General features: G+C 47.0%; 2 protein-coding genes and 1 pseudogene across 2 annotated transcripts; all 3 read left to right on the plus strand.

Moving 5' to 3' along the window:
* The first annotated feature begins 1,098 nt into the window (after positions 1–1,098).
* LOC139018013 (mas-related G-protein coupled receptor member X1-like) lies at positions 1,099–2,345 on the plus strand. The gene is made up of 2 exons (XM_070426650.1): positions 1,099–1,115; positions 1,334–2,345. The coding sequence occupies exons 1-2, from the start codon at positions 1,099–1,101 to the stop codon at positions 2,343–2,345; spliced, it is 1,029 nt and encodes a 342-aa protein (XP_070282751.1).
* Positions 2,346–8,754: 6,409 nt separating this feature from the next.
* On the plus strand, positions 8,755–11,473 carry LOC139018014 (mas-related G-protein coupled receptor member X2-like). Its single transcript, XM_070426651.1, has 2 exons — positions 8,755–8,810; positions 10,446–11,473. The coding sequence occupies exons 1-2, from the start codon at positions 8,800–8,802 to the stop codon at positions 11,458–11,460; spliced, it is 1,026 nt and encodes a 341-aa protein (XP_070282752.1). The 5' UTR covers positions 8,755–8,799; the 3' UTR covers positions 11,461–11,473.
* A 521-nt stretch (positions 11,474–11,994) lies between these two features.
* On the plus strand, positions 11,995–13,960 carry LOC139018349 (protein phosphatase 1 regulatory subunit 12C pseudogene; annotated as a pseudogene).
* Positions 13,961–20,519: the final 6,559 nt, after the last annotated feature.

The raw sequence follows: 20,519 nt of genomic DNA on the forward strand, positions 1-20,519 counted from the left end.
TAATTCTGGGATTTATTTACCTTCTGTAATTGAAACTTTGTTGCAGCTCCAGCTCCAGGGCTGGCTGGCTGAAAGCAGGTTTCTGGGTTTGTTTAGCTTCTATAATTGCAACACTGTTGCTTAGACTGGAGCTCAGAGCCCAGCTGCAGCAGGCTGGGAACCTTGGCTTCCTCCATCGCCAGGGCAACCAAGCCTCCTGTTCGCTTCAGCTGCCTGGCTGCCCACCGCTATCTTGGTTGGCAGTTAATTTGCATATCACCCTGATTAGCCAATGGGAAGCATAGCGGAGGTATGGTTAATTACCATGTTTGTCTTTTATTAGATAGGATAGTATCAGAAAATCACTTAACAATTCCACTTTCCATATTTCTATCCCTATAACCTCTATTTAAACCCTTTGCCTCCTCTTCCTCTCCTTCCAAATCAGGCTCTTTATCCTCTAACATGCAGAGAAATTTAATTCAATCCTGAATCCTCTCCCACCTGGATAGGAGGTGTCTGCAGGCATAAAAAAATTCTTTCAAATGCACAAGAGCTTTGCACAGAATGAAAACTTAGAAATGGAATTTTCTTTTCATAACATATGTGTTTTTTGGTGGGGGAGTTAAAAGCACTGGCTTCTCTTCTACATTTAAAATTCTTCATTTAACAAAGTTTTATATTATATTAAATCCAAATTTCCTTCTTTCCTTGGGCTCCTCATTGGTTCTTTCATTCATTAATTCATTTGTGGGTTAAAATTTTATTGACAGCCCCATGGTTTTCACAGATAGACTTAGGCCCTGGGGACACAACAATGGGAAGAGCAATCACTGTCTATCCTCATAGAGATGACACACTGGGACATTTCTAATGCAAGAGCTTTGGGTTTCCTCACTCTGTCCTAACAAGGGGTCTCATTCCCTTCATGAGCCTAAGTCATAACCTCCTTTCTCCCTCCTGGGTAGACCACTCTCAGTCACTGAGATTGCCCTGGGGCTTCTGACAGCCTGCTGTCAAACAAAGCCACTCTCCCAGAGCACAAGTACTGGGGAACTCAGGACCCTGCTGTGATCCACAGGACCTGTGCAGACTCTTCTCCTCCTGCCTCCAGGGCACATGTCATGGGCTCTATGGTGAGCACAGAGGTTAAACATAGTGGGTCTGAGTTGCAGTAGAAACAACCCAGGCTCTAAGATTCAGAGAGAACTGGGTTTAAATTCAGGGTCCAGGACTGCAAGACCGTGTGGTTCAGGAAGAATCTTAATCTCTGGAAGCCTCCAGTTGCCACAGACAGGGTGGCATGAGGGTCAGTGGTCACAGAGCAGATGCTCAAGTCTTGTTTTGTTCCCAGGCCCACAACTGAAGCGTTTCTGAGCACGGATATGACTGTCACAGCCTGGGAGACCAACCTCACAACAACCAATGGAAGTGATCAGGCCATTTATCAACATTATACAGAGTTCATAATCCTGCAATTACTGACAGCCATCATGGCCCTGGTTGGGCTGGCAGGCAACGCGGTGGTGCTCTGGCTCCTGGGCTTCCGCATGCGCAGGAACGCCTTCTCTGTCTACATCCTCAACCTGGCAGGGGCCGACTTCCTCTTCCTCTGCTACCGATTTATGCATAGTCTAGTTTTACTTTTCGACTTCAAAATTTTCTTTAGAGTAACGCACAGATTTCTCTTGCCTGTGTTAACCTTTGCCTACATCTCAGGCCTGAGCTTTCTCAGTGCCATCAGCACAGAGCGCTGCCTGTCTGTCCTGTGGCCTATCTGGTACCGCTGCCGCCGCCCCAGACACATGTCCGCTGTCATGCGTGCCCTGCTCTGGGTCCTGTCCCTGCTGCTGAGCATCCTGGAAGGGAACTGTGGCTTCCTGAGTAGGAATATGCATTATTTTTGGTGTCCAGTGTTGGATTTCATCACTGTGGCATGGCTGATTTTGTTGTTTGTGCTTCTCTCTGGGTCCAGCCTGGCCCTGATGACCAGACTGCTGTGTGGCTCATATCGCTTGCTGCCCACCAGGCTCTACATGACCATTGGGATCACGGTGCTGGTCTTCCTCCTCTGCTGCCTGCCCTTCGGCATCCACTGGTTCCTCATAGTCTGGTTTCCAAATAAATCTAGTACCTTCTTTCATCTTTCCATGATGGTAGTACTTCTGTCCTGTGTCAACAGCTGTGCCAACCCCATCATTTACTTCTTCGTTGGCTCCTTCAGGCAGCGATGGTGGAAGCGGAGACACACCCTGAGACTGGTTCTCCAGAGGGCTCTGCAGGACACTCCTGAGGTGGATGAACCTGGAGAAAGCCTTCCTGGGGAAACCCTGGACATGTCAGGAAGCAATCTGGGGCAGGGATGAGAGCCTCTGTCCTGATCAGTCTGGAGTAACTTTGAGACTCACTGCTGCCCTGCCAGGCTTGGAAAGTATCTAGTCTTCTCTCAGACTCAACCTCAGAATGTGTCAGCGATCCCCCAATCTCTTCAAATAGGTTGTTTTTAATCTGGCTGCTCTAGTTTTTCTCATTAGTCTGAAAATTATGCCTTGCCACCATTCCAGACATTACCATTAAATTTCTCATGTAAATCATCCTCTCAATTTATTTATTGAATGCTTTTTCTTTACAAGTGGATCTGGAACGTCTTGAAATACTTGGCCTTGAACTGATAACTATAGTTTACCTAGTAAGTACCGTATGTCACATTAGCCAGTCACACCAACCTTTTAAGACAGGCAAGGAGAGGTAAACAGGAACTGGAAAAATAGAAATGGGAAAAGAGGCAATTTATAGTGTTATCCTGTCTAATAAAGTGGAAATATGCTAATTGACCCTCATGTCATCACAAAGATGGTGGTGCCCACAGCCAATAAGGAGGGAATATGCTAATTGACTGTCACACCCTCAAAGGTGGCGGTGCCTACCGCCACAAGATGGCCGGCAGAGGAAGGCAGTTGTGGGTGATCAGGGCAGTAGGGGAGGGCAGTTAGGGGTAACCAGGCCAGTAGGGGAGGGCAGTTAGGAGTGACTAGGCCAGCAGGGGAGGGCAGTTAGGAGTGACTAGGCCAGCAGGGGAGGGCAGTTAGGAGTGACCAAGCCAGCAGGGGAGGACAGTTGGGAGGGACCAAATCAGCAGGGGAGGGCAATTGGAGGGGACCAGGCCGGCAGGGGAGGGCAGTGTAGGGCAACCAGGCCAGCAGGGGAGGGCAGTTGGGGACGACCGGGCCGGCAGAGAAGGGCAGTTTGGGGCGATAGGGCCAGCCAGGTAGTGGTACAGAGGTGATCAGACAGTCAGGCAGAAGCAGTTACGAGCAATCAGGCAGGCAGGCAGCCAATGGTTGGGAGCCAACAGTCCCGGATTGTGAGAGGGATGTCCAACTGCTGGCAGTCAGACATCCCCTGAGGGGTCCCAGATTGGAAAGGGTGCAGGCTGGGCTAAGGGACACCCCACACCCCAGTGCATGAATTTCATGCACCAGGCCTCTAGTTGTTACTAAAAGTATAAAGGTTGTTTAGAAAATGGTGACCAGTGTGCAAATAAGTTTCATTCCCCGTGACACCCCAAATATATGGTCATAGTTGCTAGATCTCTCTTAAGAAGGATCAACCCAGCCCGTGTAGCTCAGTGTTTGAGTGTTGACCTATGAACCAGGAGGACACAGTTCAATTCCTGGTCAGGGCACATGCTCGGGTTGGAGTCTCGGTCCTCCATGGAGGCCATGCAGGAGGCAGTCAATCAATGATTCTCTCTCATCAGTGATGTTTCTATTTCTCTCCCCCTCTCCTTTCCTCTCTCTGAAATCAATAAAAAAAATTTAATGGATCATTGGCTGAAGTGCAGTGAGTAATGAGCCCTGTCTCGTGTGGCCTTGAAGTGTCAGAAGTTGGCATAAGTTTTGCAAAATGAGTTAGAGTCAACTCTACAATACTGTCAAGTCCAGACATCACCAGCAAGGTCACCCAAGCAGGACAAGCCAAAGAGAAAAGTCCTGCTCTCCTGACACTGACTCTAAGATATGTTCAACCCTACAGGGTCTGAAACCACATCTAGAAACAACAAGCAGGTGGAACAAGGACAAGGGTTGGGGGAAGTGGGAAGCAAGAAACAAAAGAATGCACCCTCTTCTGGACTACAGTCTTTTTGCCTGCAAAAGGCCACATTGGAGCAGGAGAGATGGTTCATCTTTCAATTAAACTCAATGTTTTATGCCTCATATAAAACTTCAACTCTACTTGTTTACAGCTTTGATATGGATGATGGCATAAGAGTTGGTAACCGGTTATCAGAAATCTCGTATTTAAATTCTGCATGATATCTCCTACCTCTTTTGAAATGTAGTATCTATAGTGTCTTGATATTTAGATCCAAGCTATTTTAACATCCTGTTATACATGTGAGAGAATAATGCGTATCAACTTCAAGAGCTCTGAAGAGATCAGTGAGTGAAAGTTAGGCCTTTAGCTATAACTGCTAAATTTTATTTATTCACTTATAAAGAAATATTGGAAGCAAATATGATAAAATTTTAATATATACTTAAATTTAATGGTGATTATGTGAATGCTTATTATATTATCTCATGGACTACATGCCTAGTTTACAATCTTCTTTCCAGCATAAACCTTGTTCTCATTCTTGGTAACTGCTATATGCATGTAGCTAGTAAATCCAACAAACTTTTCAATCTGATTAATTAAGACCAACAACAAGTTGCAAAATTACTGCAGAGAGTTCCTGTCTGCCCGTCACCCAGCCTCTGCCAATGGTGACATCTTACACAAATACAGAACATTTTCAAAACCAAGAAATTGACCTGGGTAGGATACAATTATTCACACTACACATCTTACTCAGATCTCACCCATTTTCACATGCACACATTTTTACTGTGCATAATTCTAGGACATTTTATCACATGTATAGATTCATGTAATGACAGCCACATTCAAGATTTGGAACTGTTTCTTTGTCACAAAAGAATCCTCCTGGACAACTCTTTGTAGACACACACAACCTGTGCCCCTTCCAAACTCTTGGCAACCACTGATCTCTTCTCCATCTCTATACTTTTTTCATTTCAAAACTGTTGTACAAATGGAATCATACAGTATTCAGATTTTGAGTTTGACTTTTTTCATTCAGCACAATGACCTCAAGATCCATCCAAGTTGTTGCACGAATCAATAGTTTGTTGTTCGTTTTTAAAATTGCTGTGTCGTATTCTTTATATGGATGCATTACATTGTGTTTCACTACTCACAAGTGGAAGGACATTTGGTTTGTTTCCAGTTTGATTATTATAATAAAATTGCTATGAATGAACATCTGTTTAGAGGTTTCCATGTGAACATAAGTTTACCATTCTCTAAAATAAATGCCAGGAATAATTGCTGTTTTATATGGTAAGTATATGTCCAAATTTGTAAGAAAATGTATAGTTTTTCAGCATGGCCATACCATTTTACTTTCCAACCAGAAATCTATGAGAGATCCAGTTTTCCTAAAGTCTTGTCAATATTTGAAGGAATCGGTATTTTTTAATTTTAGCCATGCTAAGGAATGTGTAATAGTATCTCATCGTGGTTTTAATTTTGTATTTCCCTAATGGCTAGGGGTGCAAAACTATTTCATATATTTATTTGCCTTCCATGTACTTCCTTTGGTGAAGTGTCTGTTCAAGTCTTTAGCCCTGGTTGAGTCCAACTCTCCATTAACTCCATGCCTGTTTCCAGGGAGCTGAGTGTAACCAGAGAGCAACACACAACCAATGGCTTCGCTTTCAATCTATGTCCACAAACTACAAGTATCCACTTAGCTCTGCTGAGTCATCAGGTACCTTTTCCATAACTACCCTCTCAATTTCCAAGGGAAACACTAAACTCCATCTCTCTCCTGAAACCCCCTCCTCACTCTTTTATCACTCTCAGATGCTGCCCTCCTGAGAATGTCCCCATCTCCCGACACCAAATCTATCAGCCAAACTGCCTCTGTGCTCATTTACCTGCCTTTCCTCTCAGGCCAGGGAAGAGCTCTGCATTCTCCTACCCTAAACCATCCTTTCCAGCTGCAGACAGGTTCCCACCCCTCTCCTCCACAGACACACTTATACAATTACTAGAGGCCCAGTGCACGAAATTCATGCACAGGGAAGGAGGATGTCCCTCAGCCCGGCCTGCACCCTCTCCAATCTGGAACCCCTTGGGTGATGTCTGCTGCCAGTTTAGGCTCAATCCCTGTGTGATCAGGCCTAAAATGTCAGTCAGACATGCCTCTCACAATCTGGGACTGCTGGCTCCTAATCGTTTGCCTGCCTGCCTGCCTGATCACTCTCTAACCACTCCCCTGCCAGCCCAATCACCCCCAACTGCCCTCCCCTGCCAGCCTGATCGCCCCCAATTGCCCTGCCCTGCAGGCCTCGTCAATCCCAAATGCCCTCTCCTGCTGGCCTGGTCGCCCCCAACTGCCCTCCCCTGCCAGCTTTATGGCCCCCATCTGCCCTCCCCTGCTGATCTGGTGACCAATAACTGCCAAAAGTTTTGGTCTTTTATATTTCTCTGAGTAAAATATAACTCTATGTAATTTTAATTTTCATCTCTGTTATTATTACTTTGGTTTCTCTCCATATGTTTAAGAACCATTTTTATTTTGAGAAGTTGTGCATTTATGACCTATAATCATTTTCTTATTGGCTTGTTAGATTTTGAATTATCATTTTACAGGAACTTTTACAATAGGGGAACTAGTAATTTTTCTTTTATATGAGTTACCAATATTTTCCCAACTCATTTTTCATCTTTTGATTGTGATGGTTCAAGCCATACCAAAAAATTCTATATGTTCTCATCCTTATTAATCTTTTCTTTAATGCCTTCTGAATTTTGTGCTACATTTTGAAAGTCTTTCCGAACATTGGGAGGAAAAAAAAAAACTTTCCTATGGTTTCTCCAGGTACTAATATAGTTTCATTATTTTTAAGTATTTGGATTATATATGGATTTATCCTAATATCAGATGCAAAGTATGTTTTCAACTGTATTTATTTTAATTTTTAATATATTTTTATTGATTTCAGAGATGAAGAGAGAGAGAAACATCAATGAGGAGAGAGAATCATTGATTGGCTGCCTCCTGCATGCCCCACACTGAGGATCAAGCCCACAACTGATCTTGCAAGGCGTGTCAGGCCATAATAAATGTGAACAATGCACTGCCCTGGGGTGGGGAGGGAAGGTCGTTATCACTGGCTCCAGGACAGATCATCAACACCTGGGGGCCTTCCTGTAAGCCCATGAAAGAGGGTGAAACCATATGTGCAAGACAAAGACCCCAGAAGGTTATAAAAAGCAAAGCCTCTGTGTGTTATTTCACACTGATTTGGAAATTAATCCTGGAGTCCACTAGTGTTAATAAACGGGTCCCTCCATTTCTCTAGGAAGTGTGCTTCGTATTTCTTTGCTCTTCTGTAACATAATAAGATCTTTATTAAATACTAGAGGCCTGATGCACAAAATTCGTGCAAGAGTAGGCCTTCCTTCTCCCAGCTGCCAGCACTGGCATCCCTTCCAGCACTCGGACCCGGGGTTCCCTCGAAGCCCCAGCTTCTTCCAGAAGGTCATCCGGAAGGACGTCCAGTCTAATTATCATATTATGCTTTTATTATTATAGATTTGCTGAATAAATCCATTGAAGAACTTTTCTGAATATTTCAAATAGTTTCTAATCCAAATGACACTTAAAAAATAACAAGTAACTCACCCTGGCCAGTGTGGCTCAGTTAGTTGGAGCATTGTCCATATGCCAAAAGGTCTTGGGTTCAATTCTAGGGCAGGCCTCAACCTAGGTTGAGGGTTTGATCCCCAGTTGGGGTGTGTCCAAGAGGCAACCAATTGATTTTTCTCACGTCAATGTTTCTCTGTCTCCCTTCATCTCTCTAAAAAAATCAATAAGCATATCTTCAGATGAGGATTTTAAAAGAGTACACAAGTAACTTAATTTGACTGTAGCATGAGGCACATGAAAGGAAAACATAAGAGATAAGAGTTAAATTTCTAATATTTACACCAAATAAAAATAAATTTTAAAATTAGATAAAGTGGAAGAGGGAAGAAGAATGTTATGTGTGCTGAACTCCTTATGTTTAAAAAGGATGCCAATTGATCTACTTCTTAATGTTTATAAATTAAAAAAAATAACTTTAAGTTTACGGCTCAGAGCTAATAATAAAGGAAGTAAGAATTGGTTGAACTTTGAAGAATAGAATTCAGGGAGCCTGTCACCTTGTGTATACTTCTCTATCATTTGGAGGGAAATTATACACAAGAATGCATATTGCTGTGATAATTTAAAAAAACACACAAGAATAGTGGGTTTGGGCCATGGTGGACTTTCAATCACTCTACGATATACTTTATTCTTTAGTTTTAAAGCCTCACAATGCACACTCACATTGTTTGACGCTGCTCCCCTGGCTCAGTCTTCAACTATAGGTTCCACAACAGTGATAACCAGGAGGATGACCGGATGGCGTAGGATGGGAGTGGCTGACATGTGATTGGACATGGAGCAAATGATAAGAAACATCTCAGTAACTGACCATGTCTCAAACAGCTCTGGTCTCTGACTTTCCCACAGTCCTGGCACAGGAAATTGCAAGGTCTGTCCAATATCTTGATAAACCGTGCTTAGTCACCAGCTTTCAGTCCAGCTCCTTCACACATCTCCTGATTTAGAGGGCAGAGACGTGTCTCTGGCATCACTCAATCCCAGGAAGACTCTCCCCTTCAGCACAGGTCAGCTCTCCACCTCAGGCCAGAAGAATGGAAGAAAGGTAAGAATATATACCCAGAACTGACTTATGTCCAAAGCCAGTTATGGTTTTTGCTCTAAGTTCCCATCCCCATTGTTCCCAGGCACTACATGCAGGGGTCCTGGTGCATCCTTCAGGGAAAAGCAGGAGACATGAAGCTCTCCTCTAGTGTCTTTGGGTGCAACAACTCTGACTGTTGGAATGCAAATGGGTCAACCAGAACCTTTCTCTCTTCTGATCCATTTCCCAACAGGCTCCCCTTCATTCCAACCATTCAAGTCTGGTGTCATGGAGAGGACGTTGCCTCAAATATTAATTTAGGGAGCAAAGTAAAATGTGAGCATTGCTTCCCAAGTCGGAACTGTTGTTAACCCAGATTTCACTTGTTTCCTTTTTTCCCTCTTCTCTTGTGGATATGGCAGAGTGCCAGGAGTAAACAGACCAACTGGGGTAAATGGGGGGTGTTTCATGAGGGACTATTGAGCGGCTTTAAAGGAAAGTGACAATGCATGGTGAAGCACCCTTAGGAAAGAAATAGAGGAGAACTTTTTTCACCCTGAGGCTTAAAGGGACCCGGGAAAGAGCAAGTGCACAGACAGAGCAGAGCTGTAATCATAGCAGCAGCAATAGGAAGGACCACCAGCCAGGAGGAGGAGCAGGCCCAGGCCAACACACTGCCTAGAGGGAGAGAGCCAGGAGATCAAAAGGCCAAATCTCTTTTTCCCTGCCCTCCAGTCTCCTGGTAGTAACCAGAAATTAGAAGGACAGGATCTCACTGATGAGATACCGTTACCAGGAAAACCCCTGGGTGGGCTCAGGCTGCCTGTCACTGTCCAATAGCGAAAGCAGGGTTGAATCATATAAGGTGTATATTGAGAAGGCTAGCCAACCAAGAAGACAGGGTGCTTACAAGCATTCAAATCCTGTCTTACAGCTAGGTACAGGGGACAGGATTATAAAGGGGAAAGGACCAGGGTGAGGCTGGGAACAGAATGCAGCTACGTGCAGCCCTGGAGGTCTGCAGACATCAGCTATTGTCCTTTAGTCATCAGGAGATGAGATGATGTTGATGAGCTGACATACTGAGCCACTTTGAGCCCAGTTCACGCAGCCATCCTCACACCTGCACTAGCAAGAGATCAAATTCCCTTCATGTCCCTAAAGCATGGTCTTTCTCCTTGGTGGATGGGCCCGTTAGTCATGAGGGTGGACTGTGGTTATCTCTGCTCTTCCTGACTTCATGCAGCTGAGGGGGAAACTCCAGCTCAGGACAGAACTAATACTTGGGTCCAGAGCCCTCTCCCTGTCTCTCAGATTCTATTCCAGACATTGATCTCCTTCTTCAGAACATTCTGGGGACATGACATCGCCTCGGGACAGTGAGTGGGAGCTGTGGTAGGGGGTCATGGTGGGACTTCAGAATGTCCCCATGTCAGTAGCAGGTTTGTGTTGCAATAGAGCAAGCCCAGGCTCTAGAGTCAGAGGGAGAACTGGGTTTGAATCCAGGTCCAGGACTCCAAGGCTGGGCCTTCCATAAGTATCTTAACCTCTGAACCCTCCTTTCCTGGTTCTGTAACATGGGACAGCAATAGCCCACAGCATGATGGCTCTGAGAATCATTGATCGTACCAGTGCCCAACTCTTGTTTTCTTCCAGGGTCACCACTGCAGGGTTTGAGAGCACAAATATGACTGTCACAGCCTGGGGGACCGAGCTCACACCAACCAATGGAAGTGACCAGGCTCTTGCTAAATGGAACATAGCCACCCTGATCCAAGCTGTGCTGATCTGCACCGTGGCCCTGGTGGGGCTGGCAGGGAACGCGGTGGTGCTCTGGCTCCTGGGCTTCCGCATGCACAGGAACGCCTTCTCCGTCTACATCCTCAACCTGGCAGGGGCCGACTTCCTATTCCTCTGCTACCGATTTATACAGAGTCTAGTTTTCGTTTTCAGGTTTTATTTTAGCAGTAGAATAATTATCACATTTCTCTCACCTGTGTCAACCTTTGCCTACATCTCAGGCCTGAGCTTTCTCAGCGCCATCAGCACAGAGCGCTGCCTGTCTGTCCTGTGGCCCATCTGGTACCGCTGCCACCGCCCCAGACACCTGTCAACCATCATGTGTGCCCTGCTCTGGGCCCTGTCCCTGCTGCTGAGCATCCTGGATAAAAATTTCTCTTGGATTCTGTTCGATTTTTTCAGCCCTTCCGTGTGTCAGGTATTTGACTTCATCGCTGCGGCATGGCTGATTTTGTTATTTGTGCTTCTCTCTGGGTCCAGCCTGGCCCTGATGACCAGACTGCTGTGTGGCTCCAACCGGGTGCCGCCAACCAGGCTCTACATGACCGTTGTGATCACAGTGCTGGTCTTCCTCCTCTGTGGCCTGCCCTTCGGCATCTACTGGTTCATCATAGTCTGGATTCCAGATGAATCTAATGCCCGCTTTCATGTTTCCATGATGGTAGTACTTCTGTCCTGTGTCAACAGCTGTGCCAACCCAATCATTTACTTCTTCGTTGGCTCCTTCAGGCAGCGTTGGTGGAAGCAGAGACACACCCTGAGACTGGTTCTCCAGAGGGCTCTGCAGGACACTCCTGAGGTGGATGAACCTGGAGAGAGCCTTCCTAGGGAAACCCTGGCCATGTCGGGAAACAGTCTGGGACAGGGATGAGAGCCTCTGTCCTGATCAGTCTGGAGTAACTTTGAGACTCACTGCTGCCCTGCCTGGCTTGGAAAGTATCTAGTCTTCTCTCAGCCTCAGCGTCAGAATGTGTCAGTGATTCCCCAATCTCTTCAAATAGGTTGTTTTTAATCTGACTGCTCTAGTTTTTCTCATTAGTCTGAAAAGTATGCCTTGCCACCGTTTCTGACATTACCATTAAATTTCTCATGTAATCATCCTCTGAATTTATTTATTGAATGCTTTTTCTTTACAAGTGGATCTGAAAAGTCTTCTTGAAATACTTGGCCTTGAACTGATAACTATAATTTACCTAGTAAGTACCCTATGTCACATTAGCCAGCCACACTAACCTTTTAAAACAGGCAAGGAAAGATAAACAGGAACTGGAAAAATAGAAATGGGAAAAGAGGCAATTTATAGTGTTATCCTATCTAATAATAGATAGACATGGTAATTGACCATACCTTCGCTACACCTCCCATTGGCTAATCAGCGTGATATCCAAATTAACTGCCAACAAAGATGGCGGCTAATTTGCATACTGCAGGCAGGGTGGGACACCGGGACCCAGGAGCCACCTTTCCTGTGGCCAGTGTTCATGATCATGATCAGAAAGCCAGGCTGCAGGCAAGGCAGCCCCCTGGAACCCAGGAGCCCGTCAGTGAGGTCTGCAGGCAAAGCAGTGATCAAGCTATGAGGGGGAGGGTGGGGGGCAGAAGGAGCTACAGGAGCAGCTCTGGCCAAAGACTGAAGACTTCCACTGGAGCGAGGAGCCAAGAGCTGCTTGGGTGCTCAGGCCTGTGGGAAAGCAGGCACTGTGAGCTGGTGATCCCAACGGCCTGATAGTGTTGGAGGTGGTGTTGGGACTGGGTACTGGCCAGCGGGCAGAAGATGGCACTGATTGGGCCAATTGCTATGATGCCCACTGTAGCCAGCAAACTGCCTGATCAGGGGGTGGGGCCAGCAGCCAACCTCACAGCCCCTCCCCCATGCCGGCTTTCCCCTGATCAGACTCTCCCATCCCGATCAAGAGCAGGGCGCACGGAGCCTGGACCCTTCCTGGCAGCCCCGAGTCCCTGGGGTTGAGAATTCTGATGGCCCTGCCCAGAGAGTAGAGGTGCCTGAGGGGCAGGGACAGGGACCACAGGCCTCCAGGGAGCACTGCAGAGTTGGCAATGAGAGGAGAGGGCCTGTGAAGGGGGAGAAGGTGAAGCCAGTGGACATCAGCCCAGAATCCAGCCCTTCCCCTCCAGAGGCAGCACGACCTAAACCCAGAACCCCAGCCCAAATTGGAAGAGCCTGAGGGAGCTTCAGGAAGCTCTATGCAAAGCTGCACATTGAGAACGAGAGACTTCGTGAAGCCCTGACCCAGACCACGCTGCAGCTGGAGCAGCTTAAGGTGGAGCTGGAGTGCACCATGCAGAGGCAAGAGCACTTTGCAGAGAGGCCAGCCATCCTGGAGCTGGCGAGATTTGAGTGTTGGGCCCTAGTGTGCAAGGCTGCTGAACTGGGAGAGGAGCTGAAGGGCCTGTCCAATCTCCAAGCTGACAACCAGCGCCTCAAGGATGAGAATGTGGCCCTGATCTGCATCATCAGCAAACTGTCCAAGTGACCCCAGAGGACTTGCCCCTGCACCCGCATTTATACAGCTGCTTTTGCCACATGCACCCCTTCCCTGTGTGAACATGAGTGATAGGGCTTTTGAGGAGTCTCTGAGAAGCCATAACCTCCCTTGAGATCTCCAGGTTAGGAGGGGAGGACAGAGCCCCCAGGAGCCAAGGGGGCCATCTGAGGCCAGGATGGAGATTGAGGCTGAGCCAGGTAGGGGGATGAGGGCTGCAGGCAGGACCAGAAAGGAACTGAGGACCAGGAAGTGCCAGGACCAGTAGCCAGGACCAGAGTGGTCACCCAGAGGTCCCTCTCATGTGTGCTGCCACCAGTCACCCCTCCAGCCCCTGAGCAGGGATCCTAGAATGTGCCAACCGTCCCGCTGGCCTGGGCCAGGTGAGCCTGTATATAGGGTCCGTGTGCAATAAGGAGGGACGTCTTCTATTTTTTGCTGCCCCTTCCCCATCGCTGTCCCGGGCAGGGGGAGAAGGTATTTTTCAGACATAGCACAGGCACCACAAGTAAAAGTTGTGAAGTTGCAAAAAAAAAAAAAAGAAGAAGAAGAGCAGGCCAGCCGGCCAAACACCCTCTCTCTTCCCACCACCCTCTGTCCCCCTGGCCAGCCCTGCACTTGATCAACCTGCCCCACCACAATAGGCCCACAGCCCCTCCCCGTGGCTGTCAGCCCCTGATTGCACCCCCTCCACCCCAAGAGGGGGCAGGGCTGGGAGGCAACCTCCTGCAGCACCTCCCCAGGCTGGCCCCAGACGTAGCCCAGCATTGGGCCAAGTCGGAGAAGGTGAAGCTGTGGGAGGTGTCTGTGGCTGCCCTCTGCTCCCTCCTGGAGCCCTTCATCTACCTGGCCAGCAAGATGACCTAGCCCCAGAGCAAGTCCGTCTTCCCCCTCAGCCATAAGAACAAGGGCAGCAGCTCCTTGGATGGCTGAAGAGCTGCCATCCCTTCTTCACCTCCCCAACCCCAGTCGAGCTTCTGGGGTTTTGGAGGATGGGTTGAAGGGAAAGGCAACTCCCACTAGGGCAGGCAGCTGGGCTGTTCCAGGCTCCGGCCACTTTGGCTTCCTCCAAAATCCGGGAAGTGCAAGTAATCTAGGTTAGTGCCCCCAGTCTCTTCCTCCACCCCAGCTTCCATCCTATCTACCCCTCTGTGACCTGGGGCAGATGTGGATCAGGGTCCCTCCCCCCTGCCATGGTTGGGAAGCAGAGCTTCCCCACAGAAGTGCCACGTCTAGGGTCTGGTTCTGATCATGGGTCCCACACCTCTGGGCTTCTGCCACACACACACACACAAACACTTATGGCACCAGCCTAGACTCCAGGGGAAGGGTATCCAGGTATCATGTATGCGTGTGCATCCTGGTGTTAGGGGTGCCTCCTCACCCAGCACCCTGACCTTGTTCCCATCTGTGCCGTGGCTGGAAGAAGCCAGCCTCCTGGGTAGTGTGATTTTCTATTTGACCTCCTGCCCCAATTGTTTCACTTCCTCTTCCTGCTTCATTAGTTGAGGTGGAATGGTATGATGACTGGGTTGATTTACCAAGGGGCTTTGTTACCCAGCAAGGTTTTCTCTCTCTGAGCTTTCGTTTCCTTATCTGTACAGTGAAAGGAGTTCCTTAGATGGCCTTCAGATCCTCTCCAGCCCTATGACTTTATAATGCCCCTGGCTTCGGGCCAGCTGACTGTCCCCTTTGTTTCTTCTCCCTCTTCAAGGTGTTATGCCTATGGGCCCTGGAGGCTGGGACTCTGCTCTCCGACAACCGCCAGGGGGCAGGAGTGCACTATCTACTCTAGTTGCCAGAATGGCTGCTTAGTGCCCACTGGGGAACTTCACACCCCTGGGGGCTGGTCTTCACTCCTCCCTGTGGTTGTTTTCAGCTATTAGCTGGACTTTATTTATAAATTACCTGTTATAAGTTAGTATGCTGCCATGGTGAAGGCTGGACAAGGTGCTCCTCTAGCCCTTCTTACCTCATGCCTCAGCAGAACAAGGCCAACAGTAGTAGCTTCTCAGGAGCGGACAGAACTGTTGGGGCTCAGAAGGATGGTTACACTCTCAACATGCTGTAAGGTGAGCTCATGACCCACAACTTCCTGGGCCCACTTCGTGCTTCTCTCTGGGCTTCTGATGGGCACCACTACCATAGGTGAACCCTATAGCCGGGCCACATCCAGTACATGCCCCTTCCCAAAACAGGGAGGTGAGCAGGGGCAGGCGGTCCCAGGCTGGGCAAGTCAAATTAGGGCATATACAGGCTCGGGCTTAAAGTTCATTTATTGATGCACTGGACACAATAAAACCACAACTGTTATCAAAAAAAAAAAGTGGGAATATGCTAATTGACTCTCGCACCATCCCAAAGATGGTGGCTGGCGCCCGCAGCCAATAAGGACGGAATATGCTAATTGACTGTCCTGCCCTCAAAGATGGCGGTGCCCACCGCCACAAGATGGCCGGCAGAGGAGGGCAGTTGTGGGTGATCAGCCAGTAGGGGAGGGCAGTTACGGGTAACCAGGCCAGCAGAGGAGGGCAGGTAGGGGCGACCAGGCCAGCAAGGGAGGGCAGTTAGGAGTGACCAGGCCAGCAGGGGAGGGCAACCAGGCTGGCAGGGGAGGGCAATTGGGATGACTGGGCCAGTAGGGGAGGGCAGTGGGAGGAGACCAGGACGGCAGGTGAGGGCAGTTGGGGACCATTGGGCCAGCCGGGTAGTGGTAAGGAAGTGATCAGGCAAGCAGACAGAAGCGGTTAGGACCAATCAGGCAGGCAGGCAGCCAACGGTTGGGAGTCACCAGTCCCGGATTGTGAGAGGGATGTCTGACTGCTAACAGTAAGACATCCCCTGAGGGGTCCCAGATGGAGAGGGTGCAGGCTGGTCTAAGGGACACCCCCCCCCCCCACCCAGTGCACAAATTTCATGCACCGGGCCACTAGTTGTTACTAAAAGTACAAAGGTTGTTTAGAAAATGGTGACCAGTGTGCAAATAAGTTTCATTCCCCGTGACACCCCAAATATATGGTCATAGTTGCTAAAACTCTCTTAAGAATGATCAGCCCAGCCCGTGTAGCTCAGTGTTTGAGTGTTGACCTATGAACCAGGGGGACACAGTTCAATTCCTGGTCAGGGCACATGCTCGGGTTGGAGTCTCGGTCCTCCATGGAGGCCATGCAGGAGGCAGCCAATCAATGATTCTCTCTCATTACTGATATTTCTATTTCTCTCTCCCTCTATTCTCCTCTCTCTGAAATCAATTAAAAAAAATTTTTTAATGGATCATTGGCTGAAGTGCAGTGAGTAATGAGCCATGTCTCGTGTGGCCTTGAAGTGTCAGAAGTTGGCATAAGTTTTGCAAAATGAGTTAGAGTCAACTCTACAATACTGTCAGGTCCAGACATCACCAGCAAGGTCACCCAAGCAGGACAAGCCAAAGAGGAAAGTCCTGCTCTCCTGACACTGACTCTAGGATATATTCAACCCTACAGGGTCTGAAACCACATCTAGAAACAACAGGCAGGTGGAACAAGGACAAGGGTTGGGGGAAGTGGGAAGCGAGAAACAAAAGAATGCACCCTCTTCTGGACTACAGTCTTTTTGCCTGCAAAAGGCCACATTGGAGCAGGAGAGATGGTCCATCTTTCAATTAAACTCAATGTTTTATGCCTCATATAAAACTTCAACTCTACTTGTTTACAGCTTTGATATGGATGATGGCATAAGAGTTGGTAACCGGTTATCAGAAATCTCATATTTAAATTCTGCATGATATCTCCTACCTCTTTTGAGATGTAGTATCTATAGTATCTTGATATTAAGATCCGAGCTGCCTAGGGCAGTTGAAACTAAAGAGAAACTGAACAAATGGGACTACATCAAAATAAAAAGCTTCTGCACAGCAAAAGAAACCATCAACAAAACAACAAGAAAACCCACCTCTTGGGAAAACATATTTGCCAACGTCATATCTGATAAGGGCTTAATCTCAAAAATTTATAGGGAACTCATACAACTTAACAAAAAGAAGATAAACAATCCAATCAAAAAATGGGCAAAGGATCTAAATAGACACCTTTCAAAAGAGGACATTCAGAAAGCCAAGAGGCATATGAAAACATGCTCAAAGTCACTAATCATCTGAGAGATGCAAATCAAAACAACAATGAGGTACCATCTCACACCTGTCAGAATGGCCATCATCAACAAATCAACAAACGACAAGTGCTGGAGAGGATGTGGAGAAAAAGGAACACTTGTGCACTGCTGGTGGGAATGCAGACTGGTGCAGCCACTATGGAAGGCAGTATGGAGGTTCCTCAAAAAATTGGAAATGGAACTCCCATTTGACCCTGTGATCCCACTACTAGGAATATATCCCAAGAAACCAGAAACACCTATCAGAAAGGATATATGTAACCAGATGTTCATAGCAGCACAATTCACCATAGCTAAGATCTGGAAACAGCCTAAGTGCCCATCAGTAGATGAATGGATTAGAAAACTGTGGTACATCTACACGATGGAATACTATGCTGCTGTTAAAAAGAAGGAACTCCTACCATTTGCAACATCATGGATGGAACTGGAGAGCATTATGCTAAGTGAAACAAGCCAGTCAATGAAGGAAAAATACCACATGATCTCACTCATTCATGGATAATAAAGACCATTACAAACTTTTGAACAATAATAGATACAGAGGCAGAGCTGCCTCAAACTGATTGTCAAACTGCAGTGGGAAGGCCAGAGAGAGTTGGGGGGCAGGAGGGAGGGGAGTAAGAGATCAACCGAAGGACTTGTATGCATGCATATAAGCATAACTAATGGACATAAGACACTGGGGGGTAAGGGAGGGTAGGAGTTTGTCAAGGGCGGGGGGGAAAAAAGGACACTTATGTAATACCCTTTGTAATACTTTAAGCGAAAAATAAAAAAAAATTAAAAAAAATTAAAAAAAAAAAAGATCCGAGCTGTTTTAACATCCTGTTACACATGTGAGAGAATAATGCCTATCAACTTCAAGAGCTCTGAAGAGATCAGTGAGTGAAAGTTAGGCCTTTAACTATAATTGCAAAATTTTATTTATTCAATTATAAAGAAATATTGGAAGCAAATATGATAAAATTTTAATATGTACTTAAATTTAATGGTGGTTGTGTGAATGCTTATTATATTATCTCATGGACTACATGCCTAGTTTACAATCTTCTTTCCAGCATAAACCTTGTTCTCATTCTTGGTAACTGCTATATGCATGTAGCTAGTAAATCCAACAAACTTTTCAATCTGATTAATTATAGACCAACAACAAGTTGCAAAATTACTGCAGAGAGTTCCTGTCTGCCCATCACCCAGCCTCTGCCAATGGTGACATCGTACACAAATACAGGACATTTTCAAAACCAAGAAATTGACCTGGGTAGGATACAATTATTCCCACTACACATCTTACTCAGATCTCACCCATTTTCACATGCACACATTTTTACTGTGCATAATTCTAGGACATTTTATCACATGTATAGATTCATGTAATGACAGCCACATTCAAGATTTGGAACTGTTTCTTTGTCACAAAAGAATCCTCTTGGGCAACTCTTTGTAGACACACCCAACCTGTGCCCCTTCCAAACTCTTGGCAACCACTGATCTCTTCTCCATCTCTATACTTTTTTCATTTCAAAAATGTTGTACAAATGGAATCATACAGTATTCAGCCTTTGAGTATGACTTTTTTCATTCAGCACAATGACCTCAAGATTCATCCAAGTTGTTGCACGAATCAATAGTTTGTTTTTCGTTTTTAAAATTGCTGTGTCGTATTCTTTATATGGATGCATTACATATTGTTTCACTACTCACAAGTGGAAGGACATTTGATTTGTTTCCAGTTTGATTATTATAATAAAATTGCTATGAATGAATATCTGTATAGAGGTTTTCATGTGAACATAAGTTTACCATTCTCTAAAATAAATGCCAGGAATAATTGCTGTTTTATATGGTAAGTATATGTCCAAATTTGTAAGAAAATGCATAGTTTTTCAGCATGGCCATACCATTTTACTTTCCAACCAGCAATCTATGAGAGATCCAGTTTTCCTAAAGCCTTGTCAATATTTGAAGAAATCGGTATTTTTTAATTTTAGCCATGCTAAGGAGTGTGTAATAGTATCTCGTCATGGTTTTAATTTTGTATTTCCCTAATGGCTAGGGGTGCAAAACTATTTCATATATTTATTTGCCTCCCATGTATTTCTTTTGGTGAAGTGTCTGTTCAAGTCTCTTGCCCTGGTTGAGTCCAACTCTCCATTAACTCCATGCCTGTTTCCAGGGAGCTGAGTGTAACCAGAGAACAACACACAACCAATGGTTTCACTTTCAATCTATGTCCACAAACTACAAGTATCCACTTAGCTCTGCTGAGTCATCAGGTACCTTTTCCATAACTACCCTCTCAATTTCCAAGGGAAACACTAAACTCCATCTCTCTCCTGAAACTCCCTCCTCACTCTTTTATCACTCTCAGATGCTGCCCTCCTGAGAATGTCCCCATCTCCCAACACCAAATCTATCAGCCAAACTGCCTCTGTGCTCACTTCGCTGCCTTTCCTCTCAGGCCAGGGAAGAGCTCTGCATTCTCCTACCCTAAACCATCCTTTCCACCTGCAGACAGGTTCCCACCCCTCTCCTCCACAGACACACTTATACAATTACTAGAGGCCCAGTGCACAAAATTCATGCACAGGGAAGGAGGATGTCCCTCAGCCCGGCTTGCACCCTCTCCAATCTGGGACCCCTTGGGTGATGTCTGCTGCCAGTTTAGGCCCAATCTCTGTGTGATCAGGCCTAAACTGGCAGTCAGAAATCCCTCTCCCAATCTGGGACTGCTGGCTCCTAATCGTTTGCCTGCCTGCCTGCCTGATCACCCCCTAACTGCTCCCCTGCCAACCTGATTGCCCTCAACTGCCCTCCCCTGCCAGCCTGATCGCCTCCAATTGCCCTGCCCTGTAGGCTTTGTCACTCCCAACTGCCCTCTCCTACTGGCCTGGTCGCCCCCAACTGCCCTCCCCTGCCAGCCTTATGGCCCACAACTGCCCTTCCCTGCTGACTTGGTCACCAACAACTGCCAAAAGTTTTGGTCTTTTATATTTCCACTAGAGGCCAGGTGCACAAAAATTTGTGCACTCGGTGGGGGGGAGGGTCCCCCAGCTCGGCCTGTGCCCTCTCACAGTCTGGGACCCCTCGGGAGATAATGACCTGCTGGCTTAGGCCTGCTCCCAGGTGGCAGAGGGCAGGCCCAATCCCTAAGTGCAGCCCTGGTCAGGCTCAGAGCAGGGCTGATTGGGGAGTTGGGGCGCCGCCCCATCATGCACAGAGCAGGGCGGATCGGGAGGTTGCAATGCCACCCTCAGTCACGCTCAGGGTAGAC

Source organism: Myotis yumanensis, unplaced genomic scaffold (genome assembly GCF_028538775.1).
Source record: "Myotis yumanensis isolate MYYU_CA2020_CCGP unplaced genomic scaffold, mMyoYum1.0.hap1 SCAF_10, whole genome shotgun sequence".
NCBI lineage: Eukaryota > Metazoa > Chordata > Mammalia > Chiroptera > Vespertilionidae > Myotis > Myotis yumanensis.